Raw genomic sequence first — 14,612 nt, forward strand, 5'->3', positions numbered from 1 at the left:
ATTGACTGCCCCATTCCTTGTAGTTCACCCTGAGTGACCTCAGCTGGCCCCCACTGGGATCCCAGGTCACACACAACTTCTCCCACCATAGGTTATATATGGGCATTTTTGCTTCCCCAGTTCCAATACAGATGGCCAGTTGAGCACCCACTCTGACATGCATGTCTGTGTCAAGTTATCATCAAGTACTGACAAGTGTCAAAATGCAGAACTGTGTGGCTGTTGGGTGTACTAAGAGCTAAGATGATTTAAAACATTTTGGAAATTTTCAGTTTAGAGACCAAATATTTCTATACAGTTAACCTAATTTCACCAGCATCCACAGGAAAGGTTATTGTCACCCCAGGCCTATTAGGACAATTCTCTCTGGATACATTTTCAAATGCTGGCAATTATGCAAGCTTCACAAAATAAATCAATAAATAAGGAGGTTACTCCCTAGGTTCCCCTGAGTTTGTTTAATTTTAGAAACAGAGCAAACAAATTAAAAAATCTCTACATTTTCCATTTCCAAATTAAAACCATACTATGGGCTGCAGCTTGCCAACTTCCAAACTGCGTAGCTGAAAAGTATGCTTATGAGAATATAAAAAGTTTTTACCATTTCAACTGACCCATCTTTCGGATAATACAACAGTTCGTAACGTCGAAAGAGTGAAGCGTTTGGGTCATACCATTCTGCAATGAAAGCAAATCTGTCGTCTTGACTCTGGAAAAGAAGCAGTCATACACAGAATCATTGCATTAAATTTATGTCCCAAAGGGAAACACACTAGTGAACATGCTTCAGCATTGTGAGTAAGAGCACTACTATCTGCTCACCAAGGGTGACAGCATCATTTAACTTCTGAATCGACTTTGATCTCAAAGGAAGCCTCTTAGAAACGTGGAGTTGGCCTTCTAAATAAGTATATATTGTTCTAGTCTTACCTACACTACAAAAAAATCAATCATGTTGAGAGGTCCAGTTACAACACAGCTACCGTCAAATTCGAGTTCAGTCCCACCTACAATGCATGATGGAACCGTTAGGGAGGCAATTTCACCCTCTCAATTTTCTGAGGTCAAACTCATCTGGGCCTGCTACCTTACCCACTTTCAATTGCTATAAAACGTTTATCTGCTGATAGCTAACCACAGAACCTTTCCAAATTTCACAACATAGCCCAGAGGAAAACATATCCTTCTCTTGGTGGTGGTGACAATGAACGACACCTTATAATACAAAGATAAATTCACTCAGGCTAGGGAAATATTAGCGTAATCTATAACTTAATCTCTTACTATCTGTAAGAGGCCTGTGCACCTCAGCCCCATCTATAACTAATTTCCTATGAGTGGGTAGGGATAGCCGGGTTACAACATTTCTGAAATTAACCAAATTTAGCTGGATGTGCAGGACTTCATCACTGCTCACAATCTTACCCATTTAAGCCCTTGGATCCAAGGCACTGGAGAAAGGAAAAGAGTCTTGAACGTTTTCCAGAACATAGGTAGACCTCAATTTTGAGATGTTGGCACTAGATGATTTTCAGAGGTGGCAATGACTGTCCCTCTAGCACCTGACTGGCTCAATGTGGCAGCCTCACCAAAAGTGGGTCCAGAAGGATGCCTTAGGTTGAATCTGGCATTGAAGGTTTGATTTGCTCACTGAGGAGGTTTAGAAGTGAAAGACCCTCCTTCATTAAGAAGGCTTGGAGCCAAGTTTGTATTTCTATACTGACTCAGGGTGTGAAAATCTGACCGCAAATCAGGAGAATGAGCAAGAAGAATGGCATTGCCAGGCACATGAGGCACTAGCTGTGCACAGACTCCAGTAAAAAGGAAAGACAAAATGCACACCTCAAACCTTGGCCTGTGGGTTTGCTGTAAAGCCCAGAACAAAGACAACGCCAGTTTGGGATTCAAACTGCACAATGATGTGGGAAGAGTCTCAAACGAACCTAAACTACCTAAAAACCTAACTACCAAGAACTATTTACAGATAAAAAATTGGCAAGAAGTCTGGTTTAAAACCTAACTCCAGAGACAGAGAGGTTCCTATGTCCATAGCTGGTTGCCAAAAGGAAGAAACTGAGGTGCTTTGGATTGCACGGATATTTTATAACTTCAGCTCTGAATGTTTAGTACTGTGAAAGGGCAATACCAAAGGGTGCTGCTTTCTAAAAGTTTCAGAGTTCTCGTGCTGGTGGACACATGCTACAAGTGGAAATATACAGAGGCCACCCTATGGTAAGTGGTAACACTTCGTAACAACTGTTTACCAGTTCTGTAGTCCAACAATGGTAATAAGATGATCAGTTTGCTACTACCGGGGGGGAAACAAAGAGAAACCTGCAGGCATTTCATATGCTTCTTCAAATGATTATTTTATTTTTACTTCATAAATAAAGTATTTTTAACAAACATTTGGAATTGCAGGGGGTGTTGGATGCTGTTTGATTAGTTATACAGTTTCAATTCAACACTGCTAGAGACAGACCTGAATTAAAACCCGAGAGCTATACATCCCTGATCTTTGGGGAAATTCAGGTCTAGATTCTGGGGCTCAACCATTGCTCTCTAACATAAATGCTTCCAAACTCTGTGCATAATTGGATAAGAACATTGCAACTCAGTCCAATCTCTGAACAATGCAAATATTTACAATAAAGAGAAATTCAGAACTACAATAAACTGATTCCCCCCCCCCAAGTACTCACCCCCATCCCTGCCCCTCTCCCCTACCCCGCCCCTGAGCCCCATTCCAACCTTTTTGAGCTTTCTACATCGATAAGAAGCAACAGTTCTACTGTTGCTCAGTTGATACTGGTAAAAGAACATGTCCTTTAAATAGTCAGCACACTGAAACAGCTGATGGTATTCAAACAAAGTAGCCTAGTGCAAGTCATTTCCCACTGCTGCAAAATGTGTTATGTATTGCGTCATTGTGTCTCATATTACATCCAGCCTTCAGAGGAAAGCTCTTCCTAGTCAACTGGTTTAAACAAAAAATAAGTGCTTCTAAATTGCCAATATAAGAGGATGGGTAACTGAATGTCATTACCATCTGATGTGTGTCAGTATTCCCTGTGAAATAAGTTGTCAGTTTTATTCCGGTTCCAAGTGGACAGATGTCCACTAACTGTCTCCCTCATTTGCATTCTCAGTAGAAAAGACATGAACTGCACTCCCCTCTCACCATTAGAGTAGTCCCTCTACTTTAAGGTTGAGACATGTTAGAGGAAAGCTTGCACACACTGCCACTGCTTGTGTGATTCTCGCTCCATGGAACAGAGATCTTCCAACTCCAAGGCTGTCGAGCCTGCACTTCTCACTCCCCCCACATGCACATTTGTGTTTTCCTTTTGACAGCCCTACGCCTTTGTTTTTAATGTCTCTCATTTAGTTCATCACTATTCCTTTTCGGCCTCTACTTCTGGGAGAAGAGGGAGCATGTTTCAAGGATCCCACCCCTCTAGAAAGCTCAAACAGGCCATCCCCTTTCACTTTTATACACTTTTTTTGAAGTCTAACACATATATATCATATAAAAGATTAAGATTTTCAAGTTGGCACTAAGTAGGACTTAACTTTCAAATTTTGGAAAACAGTGGCATTTCAGTTGTGTCAAACACTGCCCGCTAAGCAGTGGAACAGAATAAATGCATATCAGCTTCTAGAGCAGTGCAGAAGCGTGAAGGGTCTGGTCCTGCTCCTGCTCCTACTTCTACTTAAGTCAAGGATAAATTGTCCCAAGAGGAAGGTCATTAGACTGCTGCATGTGGGCCAGAAACTATCAGCATTAAAGAAAATGATCACTGGTAGGCAATTTGCTGCATTTATATTTTTTTCCCCTCCTGCTCCCAGACAGCATGATGTGATGTCCCTATTGGGACATCACTGCTAATGCTACTAAGTGTTAGATACTGAAAATACAATCCAGACAACAAAGCTAGCACTTTAGAAGCTGGCCAGTGGCAGCATATGTACAGCTAGACACAAAAAACATTACTAGGATCTAAGGCAGCGTCTCTCAAATGCGGCCACCATGGCCACATGAGTGCCACCAGGGGCTTTTCTTGTGGCCACAGCCTCCTGGGCTGTGATTGTGGGGGGGAAGAGGCAAAGTAGCAGCCATTCCCACTCCCTGTTGCTCCTGGATGCCCTACCTTGGTGCTGACACCTGGGGCACAATGCGGAAGGACCAGGCAGCTGGTGAGTTCCCACCTTCCCAGGGGCAGTGGGGCTCAGACTTTGGGCTTCAGCCCTGGGGTGGTAGGCTCTGGCCGAGAGGTTTCAGGCTCAATCCCCAGGCTCCAGCTGCACAGTGACAGGCCCCAGGCTCCAGCTGCAGGGCTTCAGGCTCCAGCCCCGCACTGCCTCCCCCACTTGTCACCCTACCCCCATCCAGGGCTTAAAATTTGTCCCCAGGCTTGGCAGGACTGAGTAAATCTGCTGTGAAAAGTGATATTAACAAACATACAAGTATTACTTTTCACAGCAGACTTACGAGCTAGCAATAAATACATTACAATGATTTGGACGTGTATATGTGCATATTTGTGTTTTTCCTAAAGCTGATTAACTATTTTAGGAAAAAGTGAGAGTGTGGTCACCAGCAAGAGTTGTTGGCCACACTCTGAGGCCACCAAAAAAATTGTTCTGAGAACCCCTGACCTAAGGCTTCAATTCAGCAAGCCATTTAAGCAGAGGTTTAAATCCCAGCGAATTCAATGGGATTTAAAGATGAACCTCAGCACGTTACTGAATCAGGTCCTAATATGAGAAGCAATGGGAAAGAATGAGATAATGAAGAATAATTCCACAACTGAACTACATTATCGAGTTTGCAGCTTTGTTTTCAAAAACATATGAGGAGTGTAGTATAGTAGACCGTGTTGTCTAACAGAGAGAGCCCTGGACTGGGACTCAGGAGACCTGAATTGTGTTCCCAGCTCTGACACTAACTGCTGAGTGACCTTGAGCACTCATCTCACCTCTCTATGGCTCAGTTTCCCCACCTGGAAAATGGGTTTAATGATACAGATCGCCTCTGTAAAGTACTTTGTGCTCTACTGATGAAAAGTGTCATATAAGAACTAGGTATTATTTATTAACCCTTTAACACTCTATAGTGATGCTGGAAAGAGAACAAATAAACTTGCTTGAATAATTTGCTTGAGTCGAAGCAGGACAAGTCACTTTATAGTTTAGGTTGCAGTGAATTTCCATGTGGCCTTCTTTGAACATCCTTTACCATGTTGTTTTGATTCTTAAACAAACAGTGCCAGTTTTAACAGCTGAATAATGATCTATGAATAAGAACAAACAGTAAAGTCACATGGTTATTAATCAGAGCCATCTTTGTATTAATACTGCACATAGCTGTATCTTTCATTACTGCAGGTCTGTAAAATAAATTAGTCACTAGAGATATGCTGCCAATTTTCATTTTACTACAACCCTGAAAATTTCCACCTCAAGTTTCCTCAGGCAAATGAATTTTTAACAATAAAAAAATAAAAAAAAAATAGATTTTTCATTATAGTCATCAGCATCTTCATGGGGAAGTTGAGCAAATCAACTTTTTGCCTGGACTGGTCAATTTAAATGAGAATTCTGCAAGCTATTTCAACATGATATTGATTTTAAAGTGCCTGAAGTAAATTGTATAAAATTTTGAACAGGTTGTCTATTAATCATTTATATTTATTATTCAGCAGATATTTATTGCAGGCCATCATTGGTTGTTCAGCTGAATGGCAAAAATGACTATCCCTCAGCATGCATCTTTAACACGGTGCCCACGGCAAGGTAAAAAAGTAATTTTGGTTTGAAAAAAATCACAAGCACTCCCTCACAAAAGAGACTCATTTACAAGTTTAGGAAGCACAGGGTAAAGAACAATTTGAAAGAATTAACATTATTTTAAGGATAGGAAACAGTAAGAGCTAACAGCTCCCTAAAATAACAAAATGGAAATAACGAAGCTTTATCAGCGGTCAGGATTACAATTGCTTCTGTGCATACTACACATAAAATTGTCATGAAGAAGACATGGGGGTTAGATAGGGGGCGGGAGCCGGGCCATGCCTGGCTGTAGGGAGAGGCACAGCCTCCCCTAACCGGCCCTCCATACAATTTCAGAAACCCGATGTGGCCCTCAGGCCAAAAAGTTTGCCCGCCCCTGATTTAGCTAATAGCATAGAATACACTTCTAAAGTTTGCAGACAATACCAAGCTGAAAGGGGTTGCAAGTGCTTTGGAGGATAGGATTAAAATTCAAAATGATCTGGACTAACTGGAGAAATGCTCTAAAGTAAATAGGATGAAATTCAATAAAGGACAAATGCAAAGTGCTCCACTTAGGAAGGAACAATCACTTGCACACATACAAAATAGGAAATGACTGTCCAGGAAGGAGTACTGCGGAAAGGGATCTGGGGGTCATAGTGAATCACAAGCTAAATGTGAGTGAACAGTGTAACACTGTTGCAAAAAAACTAAGCAAACATCATTCTGGAGTGTATTAGCAGGAGTGTTGTAAGCCAGACATGAGAAGTAATTCTTTTGCTCTACTTCGTGCACCGCGCTGATTAGGCCTCAGCTGGAGTATTGTGTCCAGTTCTGGGCGCCACATTTCAGGAAGAATGTGGACAAACTGGGGAAAGTCCAGAGAAGAGCAACAAAAACGATTAAAGGTCTAGAAAACATGACCTATGAAGGAAACTGGGTTTGTTTAGTCTGGAGAAGAGAAGAGGGGACATGCTAAAAGTTTTCAAGTACATAACAGGTTGTTACAAGGAGGAGGGAGCAAAATTGTTCTCCTTAACCTCCAAGGATAGGACAAGAAGCAAGGGGCTTAAATTGCAGCAAGGGCAGTTTAGGTTGGACATTAGAAAAAACTCCCTGTCAGGGTGGTTAAGCACTGGAATAAATTGCCTAGGGAGGTTGTGGAAACTCCATCATAGGTGTTTGTCTAATCTTAAAAACCTCCAGTCAGGGATGGTTCAGATCAGTGGCTCTCAACCAGGACTCTGATTTGTTTTGCGTACCTCCAAGTTTCACCTCACCCAAAAACTACTTGCTTACAAAATCAGACATAAAAATATAGAAGTGTCACAGCACACTATTACTGAAAAATTGCTTTCTTTCTCATTTTTAGCATATATTATAAAGTAAGTCAATTGGAATATACATATTGTGCTTACATTTCAGTGTAGAGAGTAGTATAAACAAGTCATTGTCCCTATGAAATTTTAGTTTGTACTGATTTCACTAGTGCATTTTATGGAGCTTGTTGTAAAACTAGGCAAACATCAGTTGATGTAGTCCCTGGATGACATCTATGTACCCCCAGGGATGTGTGTACCTCTGGTTGAGAATCACTGGTCTAGAGAATACTTAGTCCTGCCATGAGTGCAGGGGACTGGACTAGATGACCTCTCGAGGTCCCTTCCAGTCCTATGATTGTTCTGAAGACTGAAATCCTCTATCTACAGAGAAAGTACAGCGTGGGCCACTTGCTCCGCAACAGTCCCATCAGTGTGCTTCAAACCCTGACCTGGAGGAGACCCTGTAGAGATGAGAGGAGTGTTCACCATTCATAGCCAATCCTTGGCTTCTGTCGGGATTCCCCAAAAGGGGGTTAATTTACGTGAACACTCGTCCCAAAGGGATTAGACAGAGACAACCACCAATTTATTTCACACAGCCCTCCAAACTTCTAACAGATAGCAGTAACTTTAAGTCATTACTGATCTGGATTAGATTTGACTTGGTGTCCTATACACAAAAGGTTTCACAGCTTTTAACCAATCCCTAAAGACATGCAGTCGTCCTATGAAATATTTTAAATGATTTAGGTAAAAGGTGACATCAATTAGTTGTGAACAGTTCAAGTAAAAACTATTCAGGTAACCCTACATATTTCTCTCTACTTCTCAAAACAAAATTCTCACTTTTTTTAGCCCTTTTAATAATTTCTACTCCACACTCCAAACACACACCATTGCAAAAAAAAAATATTTTTATAACATCTGTTACCACCCTTTTGTAATTCACCAGTAAAACCCAATGGTACAATGAGGACTACTACTCATGATTTTCCCATCAGGGAAACCTTGTTATAGTTATGACAACAAAATTGTGTAGGTGCTTTAAAATTGCATACTAATAGCCTTAGGTTCTCTATATCTATTAAGGTACTTAAACTGCCCTCTCCTCTTAATATCCAAAGGCTTCCAAAGACAAAATCCTGGCCCCATTGAAGTTAATGGAAGTTTTACCACTGGCCTCAATGGTGCCAGGATTTCACCCATGGTATTTAAAGACAAAGAAAAAGATTTATTTTTTCCCACTCTGTAGGAAAAAATCACTTGCTTAGTTGATAGGTTTTGCTTGTTTATATTTACGTACGTGTATGTGAGAGTGAGTGGATGGGTTTGTTGTGTGACTGTGTGCACACATGATGAATTTATTGAGAGAAATATAAATTAAAACCACAAATCTTGCACTTAGTTCTCAGAGTGGTGAAGCCAATGTTCATTGTTAGCTTGAGTGGGACTAACTTGCACAGTCTAGGTTCATCTCTTGTGAAAGTTCTATTTCTTGCACTGACTGGTTGAACGTCTCATCGTCCCAGTGAAATGCAATTATCATGGAAGGTCACGGTCACAGACAAAGAGGTAGTGAGGACCAATCCCAAAGAGGGCTTTCCAGATTAGGATAGGGCTCTGCATTCCCTGTGAAGCCAGTACAGAGAGTTGACTACCAGGAGGTTATGTTCACAATGGGCCACAATCTTGTAGCCAGTCAGGGGAAAGCATTCCTTGCCATCATGGCCATTTGGGTATCCAGCATCATTAGCGTGTCCAAAATGATGCCATGGCTATGAATTGTTGTTTTGCTCCAAGAGCACATATGATCCATAATGGGGGATGTTACATTGGGGGCAGGTTCCACAAAGCACTTTATTCTTTATACCAACATCACCTCAGTATTTCTTGGGTTCATCTTTAGGAGTAACACTACTCTGCAGATCCTGTTCACCTTTATCTTGTGCCCTGGTATTGCATGGGACAGAATGGGACAGATTTTGGTTTCAAAAGCATCAGTGCAAATACAGACCAACTTAATTGGCCCAACAGGTATTACTTTGCCTTTGTAAATGCAATGTTACCAAATTCATTACCATTGAATGTCATTTTTATTATACTTTGTCCATCTATAACACCTGAAAAACAAGGCTCTCAAGCTTTATAACATTAATACATTATCCCTGACAACAGCTCTGGGATGTATTATACCCATTTTATAGATGGAGAAACTGAAGCCCAAAGAGGGTAAGTGCTTGGTCCAACTCTCACTGGGAATAGTATCAGGCCTTAAGTGACCTGTCCACGGTCACACAGCAAGTCAGTGGTAGAGTTGGGAATAGAAATCAGATCTCCTGATTCATAATCTCCTGCATTCCTTGGAGCCCCTTATTAAAATGTCACCACCAAACTGAATAGAAAGGAGGGGTGATTTTCCAACCTGTGATGGAATTGATCCCTCTCAGACTAGTGTTAAATCATCTCTGGGAGGAATGATTTATCCCTGGGGCTCTCAAACCCACTGACGGAGAGTATTTTTTTGCCTTTGGAATGAGCCACAATGCCCCAAGTAACAAATATTTTCCCACATGAAGATACCTTAAACCACCACATGCCCTTCAAGCTACAAAAGCTGAGCTCTGAGCTATACTATCAACATACTCAGTATATTTTTCAGGCGCTATATAAAAACATTTCCAAGTGTGCTTACTAGATGCTATTGCTCCTCTCCTTTATTAGGCTGTAGCAGTGAGAAATGTTCTTTCAAAATGGGAAAAACAAAATACTGGATTCCCCAGTCCCTGATCCCTGTTTTCTGAAGGCACATGCACTCTTGGGCTTATCACAGGCTAACAGAGGAAAAACGCATACAATCCCCTTCTTATAATATTGACAATACAGCTTTGCTTCTAAGATCTTATCTTTTATGTCCCTTGCTCTTTGTCCATTAAACAGACAATTCTGTCCTATCAGCAAATATAAGGTTACTGTTTCTTGTCCTGATGGTTTATAGATCACAAAAAATAATGCTTTGTGCAGTAACCTTTGTGATTCACAACTGCATTGGTGGGAACAGTTATCTCTACTTTCGCTACTTATCAGTCTCCATGTACTATGACCCCTTCAATTCCGGGTTAGCAACTATCTCATGTGGGACACTATCAGAAAGTTTCTCAATATTGGAAAAGAGTGCAGTACTATATAACACTGCAGTGAGTGTATCTTCCAGTTTTATTACATTTCCAGTCTCTTTTCTGTTCGTATTGGTTACCTGGAACTTCACCTTGTGTGAAATATTTGACACCAGTCCATTCTCTCTTCTACCTATATTTATCCATTTGGCAGTCAAGAGAATACTATTAGGTTATAAGAGAGTGATTTTTTGTCTGTTACTCCCCAAACCCCCTTATCCAGTTATCTTCAAATAGGGACAGCGTTAAAAGGAATCAAAAGGCTTGATGTAACTCTCATTGAAGCAATGGAAAAATTCCCATAGACTTCAGTGGAAACTGGATTAGGTCCAAAATCTCCATTTTAATGTTCTGATGGCTGTATTTCTTTTACTCTCTGCTGTGGGAAAGCCCTGAACATAAAAGTAGAGACATAGAAGTCAGCTGCTTCTTGGAAATTGCTATGTGCAGCAGCAGCACCCCAAGAGCAGGGGACAAGTCTCCCACTGTAGAAGCGTTCTATTTTTCAAATGAAGAGAAATTCAATTCCCAAACGCAAAGTTTCATACCTTTCTAAATAGTATAAGCAATTTGCAATTAAGGGAATTCTCCCATTTGGAATTACTTATAACAACATGACTTATAATCATCAATACAGTATTTCAAACTTGACTTGAATAATGTGCCAATGGAGCCTGACCTTTTCAAAATGTATACTGCCCAAATATGTGATGAGATGAGAAGCAGCCAGGATGTAGAATTTTGCCTGCAAACAATTTTAAAAAAAATATTTGGCACAGACACATGCAATTTCAAATTTCTCATTCACAGTGGGATATCGTTGTTGTTGTTATTAGTTTAATGTTCAATCTTGACTGATCTTGGAACATGGCTAATACACACAGAAAAAACTGCTGAAGGGGGCTTCCTGGAATTCACTTGTTAAAATTCTTCCAACAAATTAAAGGGAAGGTTTCCTCACCTCTGATGGAATTCCTACCCTAGTCCCCAAGCCATGCCAGACAACTTGTTCTTGGGGCAAAATAAAAATACTTCAGAAGAGCAGTACTATTGCCTTTGAAACAGATGAGATTGTATCTTTTGCTTTTTGATACTTTTCTTCCTCCTTTAATTTCCCCTGGGAAGATACCTCTAGGCTCTCCTAAAAGGTCTCCACTCACTTCCTCTTTTTCAATTTACACAAAGTAAGGATCATGCTACACTATCAATATATACTTGGTGTATATTTCAGGAACAAAACAAACACTTCCAGAAAATATAAGTCTGTCATGTCCTGTTGCCTCCTTCCTTGGCAGCAGTTTATTAATAGAGTATTGTTTAAATAGGATAATAAATAAATAGATTCCTCAGCTCTGTCTACAGGATCAGACCCTGTATCAGGCTAGGAAGGATTTCTTTTTTTTAATTGGCAGATGTTGGTAAACATCAATTTCACTGCACATACACAAACCAACAAAAATATTTCCATCAATAATCTAAATATACAGATAGGCAGAGTAAGGAAAATGCTGCTTGAGAACTTAGAGTAAAATTCCAATGATTTATACTTTTGAATTAGGCTTGTTAAAAATAGATTAGCAGACGAATAGGGCAACCAGGTATGATTTGTTGATTTAAAGATACTTACTTTGTATATTTTTACCTGTGAAGTTGACAATTTGTATTTTAATGGGTTATATACAGCTTTAGCATTTTAAATCTCAGCATCTACTGTCATTAAATAATTGTCTGACATCCCCCATAATTTCCAGCAACTGTGAAAATTTAAATCGATAAAAATAGAAAAAATGCTTAATAGTCAAAATTGGTATTACAAATCAAAATCAAACAAAAATAAAAATTGAATGCCGCTAAGCCTACCTATAACAGATCAAAACAGAGAACATAACCACTTCATAATAAAATAAAATCATCATGATAAAAAAGAATGTGTTGTTGTTTTGAACAGAGATGCTTTAGGTTGAGCATATTATACTGCTCTCCAAATAGAAGGCTGAAGTGAAGGACCCTTCTTTGGGAGCATTATTACTCAGTATCAGCCTAAATGGATCTTTTTGTGGATGTGTTTTCAGCCTCTAAAAGATGACTAAGTCTTCGTAGTAGAGAGACAAAGCGGATGAGGTAATATCTTTTATTGCAGTGGCTCTCAATCTTTCCAGATTACTGTACCCTTTTCAGGAGTCTGATTGGTCTTGTGTACCCCAAGTTTCACCTTAAAAAATCAGACATAAAAATATCAAAGCATTACAGCACATTATTACTGAAAAATTGCTCACTTTCTCATTTTTACCATATAATTATAAAATAAATCAACTGGAATGTAAATATTGTACTTACATTTCAGTGTATGGTATAAGCAGTATAAACAAGTCACTGTCTGCATGAAATTTGAGTTTATACCGACTTCGTTAGTGCTTTTTCTGTAGCCTGTTGTAAAACTAGGCAAATATCTAGATGAACTGATGTACCCCTTAGAAGACCGCTGCATACCTCCAGGGGCATGTGTACCTCTGGTTGAGAACCACTGTTTTATTGGACCAACTTCTGCTGGTGAGAGAGACACACCTTCAAGCCTACAAAGAGCTCTGAAGAACCTCGAAAGCTTCTCTCTCACCAACAGAAGTTGGTCCAATAAAAAAATTTTTTTTACCTCACCCTCCTTTTCTCTCCAAAATCCTGTGACCAACACAGCTACAACACTACTGCCTATAAGCCTTCCTGTGAATGACAAAGAACCATTCCTCCAACTGGGAAATCACAAAGTATTAATTCTCTAAAAATGCCTAGTACATTAACCAATTGAAATTGCATCACCTAATGAAACATCTATGAGTCAACTACCAATTCAGATCAGGCCCCTCCTACTACGGTGCTTCAGCGCCGGGAAGAGAAGGTTGCTGACAGATTACCTACAGCCTCTTGAAGAATGTTCATGACCCAAAGGCAGAGCTAAAACCACCTTCCCCAAAAGTAGCATCATTCATGCATACTCTTCCCAAGCATGCCCCAGGAGTAAAGTTCATCCTTCCCCCAGAGGGTCCACAATCACCCTTCTAGCAAGACCCACAAGTAATAGCCTTGGACCGCTGGAAGCAGAGGTGTTACTAGCCTTTCTCCATGGCTCTTCTCCAGCAGGGTGCCATCTGCCTTGCCTTTTAGTAATGTTGAGCAGGCCAGTCCCACAGTCCCAGAAACAGTAAGCTCAACAGCCTTCTGCCCTCTTGCAGCCAGGTGAAGTGAACTCAAAGGAGACGTGCAACACGTCAGTGGGAAAGCAAAGGAACAGAACCTAGAGGTGCTAATTCCACTCATTCCCAGCCCTCAGTGCTAGATCATACTGACTCTCTACATCAGGGGTTGGCATCCTTTCAGAAGCGGTGTGCCGAGTCTTCATTTATTCACTCTAATTTAAGGTTTTATGTGCCAGTAATACATGTTAACGTTTTTAGAAGGTCTCTTTCTATAAGTCTACAATGTATAACTAAACTATTGTTGTATGTAAAGTAAATAAGGTTTTTAAAATGTTTAAGAAGCTTCATTTAAAATTAAATTAAAATGCAGAGCCCCCCGGACCAGTGGCCAGGACCCGGACAGTGTGAGTGCCACTGAAAATCAGCTTGCGTGCCGCCTTTGGCACGCGTGCCATAGGTTGCCTACCCCTGCTCTACGTGCATCCAAAGGTAATATTAATAAAATATTCATCACATCCCTAGTTCTCACTGCAAAGTCTGAAGTCAAATCTCAACTTTGGATATTCTAATAATTTTTAGAGCAACGCATTAGGTCATCATAAACACCATCTCTCTATTTGGGGTATTGCAGGCCCAACATTGCAGGTTACTTTCTTCATTATTTTGTTGTGTGTAAGAATTTAGAACATTGGAATAAAATATAGGCTTTTAATTGGCTATTAAAGGTGGTCACATTTAACCATAGATCTAGGAGCATTTCCCCTCTGTTTAATGACAAACTGACAAAATAGGACATGAACTTCCCCCTCCCTTCAGCCTGCCCTCCCTTCACCTCTTACAATTCTTGCTTCCTCTTCCTGTCACAGATGCAAAAGTTTCTCATCTGCTCTCCTCCTCTAGCCTCCCACTTGCACCAATGATCCCACCCCACCTCCTGATCTCCCTGGGACCCACACTCATTCCCTCCCTTACTCTTCTCCTTAACCTTTCACTCTCTTCTGGCTCCTTCCCTTCCCAAAACAAGAATGCTTTAATCTCTCCCATCTTAAAAATACCCACCCTTGACCCCACTTGCGTCTCTAACTATCATCTGATCTCCCCGCTCCCTTTCATCTCTAAGCTCATTAAATGTGCTGTGTGGAGCTCCTCTC

General features: G+C 40.5%; 1 protein-coding gene across 3 annotated transcripts in view; it reads right to left on the bottom strand.

Annotated features, from left to right (window-relative positions):
- The window catches only part of NME7 (NME/NM23 family member 7), a 162,298-nt gene that overhangs the window by 123,480 nt on the left and 24,206 nt on the right, over window positions 1-14,612 (bottom strand). The window contains exons 1-2 of one of the 3 annotated variants that reach the window (XM_075118677.1): window positions 2,752-2,856; window positions 602-709 (exon numbers count right to left, since the gene is read on the bottom strand). The exons of 1 other annotated variant lie outside the window; for it this stretch is intronic. In XM_075118677.1, coding sequence (XP_074974778.1) covers window positions 602-709; window positions 2,752-2,823 — 180 coding nt within the window. In that variant the 5' untranslated portion in view covers window positions 2,824-2,856. Of the gene's footprint in view, window positions 1-601; window positions 710-2,751; window positions 2,857-14,612 lie in introns of those variants that run through there. One more of the 3 variants, XM_048817418.2, reaches the window with a different exon arrangement.

The sequence above is a fragment of the Caretta caretta genome, chromosome 1 (assembly GCF_965140235.1).
Source record: "Caretta caretta isolate rCarCar2 chromosome 1, rCarCar1.hap1, whole genome shotgun sequence".
Classification (NCBI taxonomy): Eukaryota; Metazoa; Chordata; order Testudines; family Cheloniidae; genus Caretta; species Caretta caretta.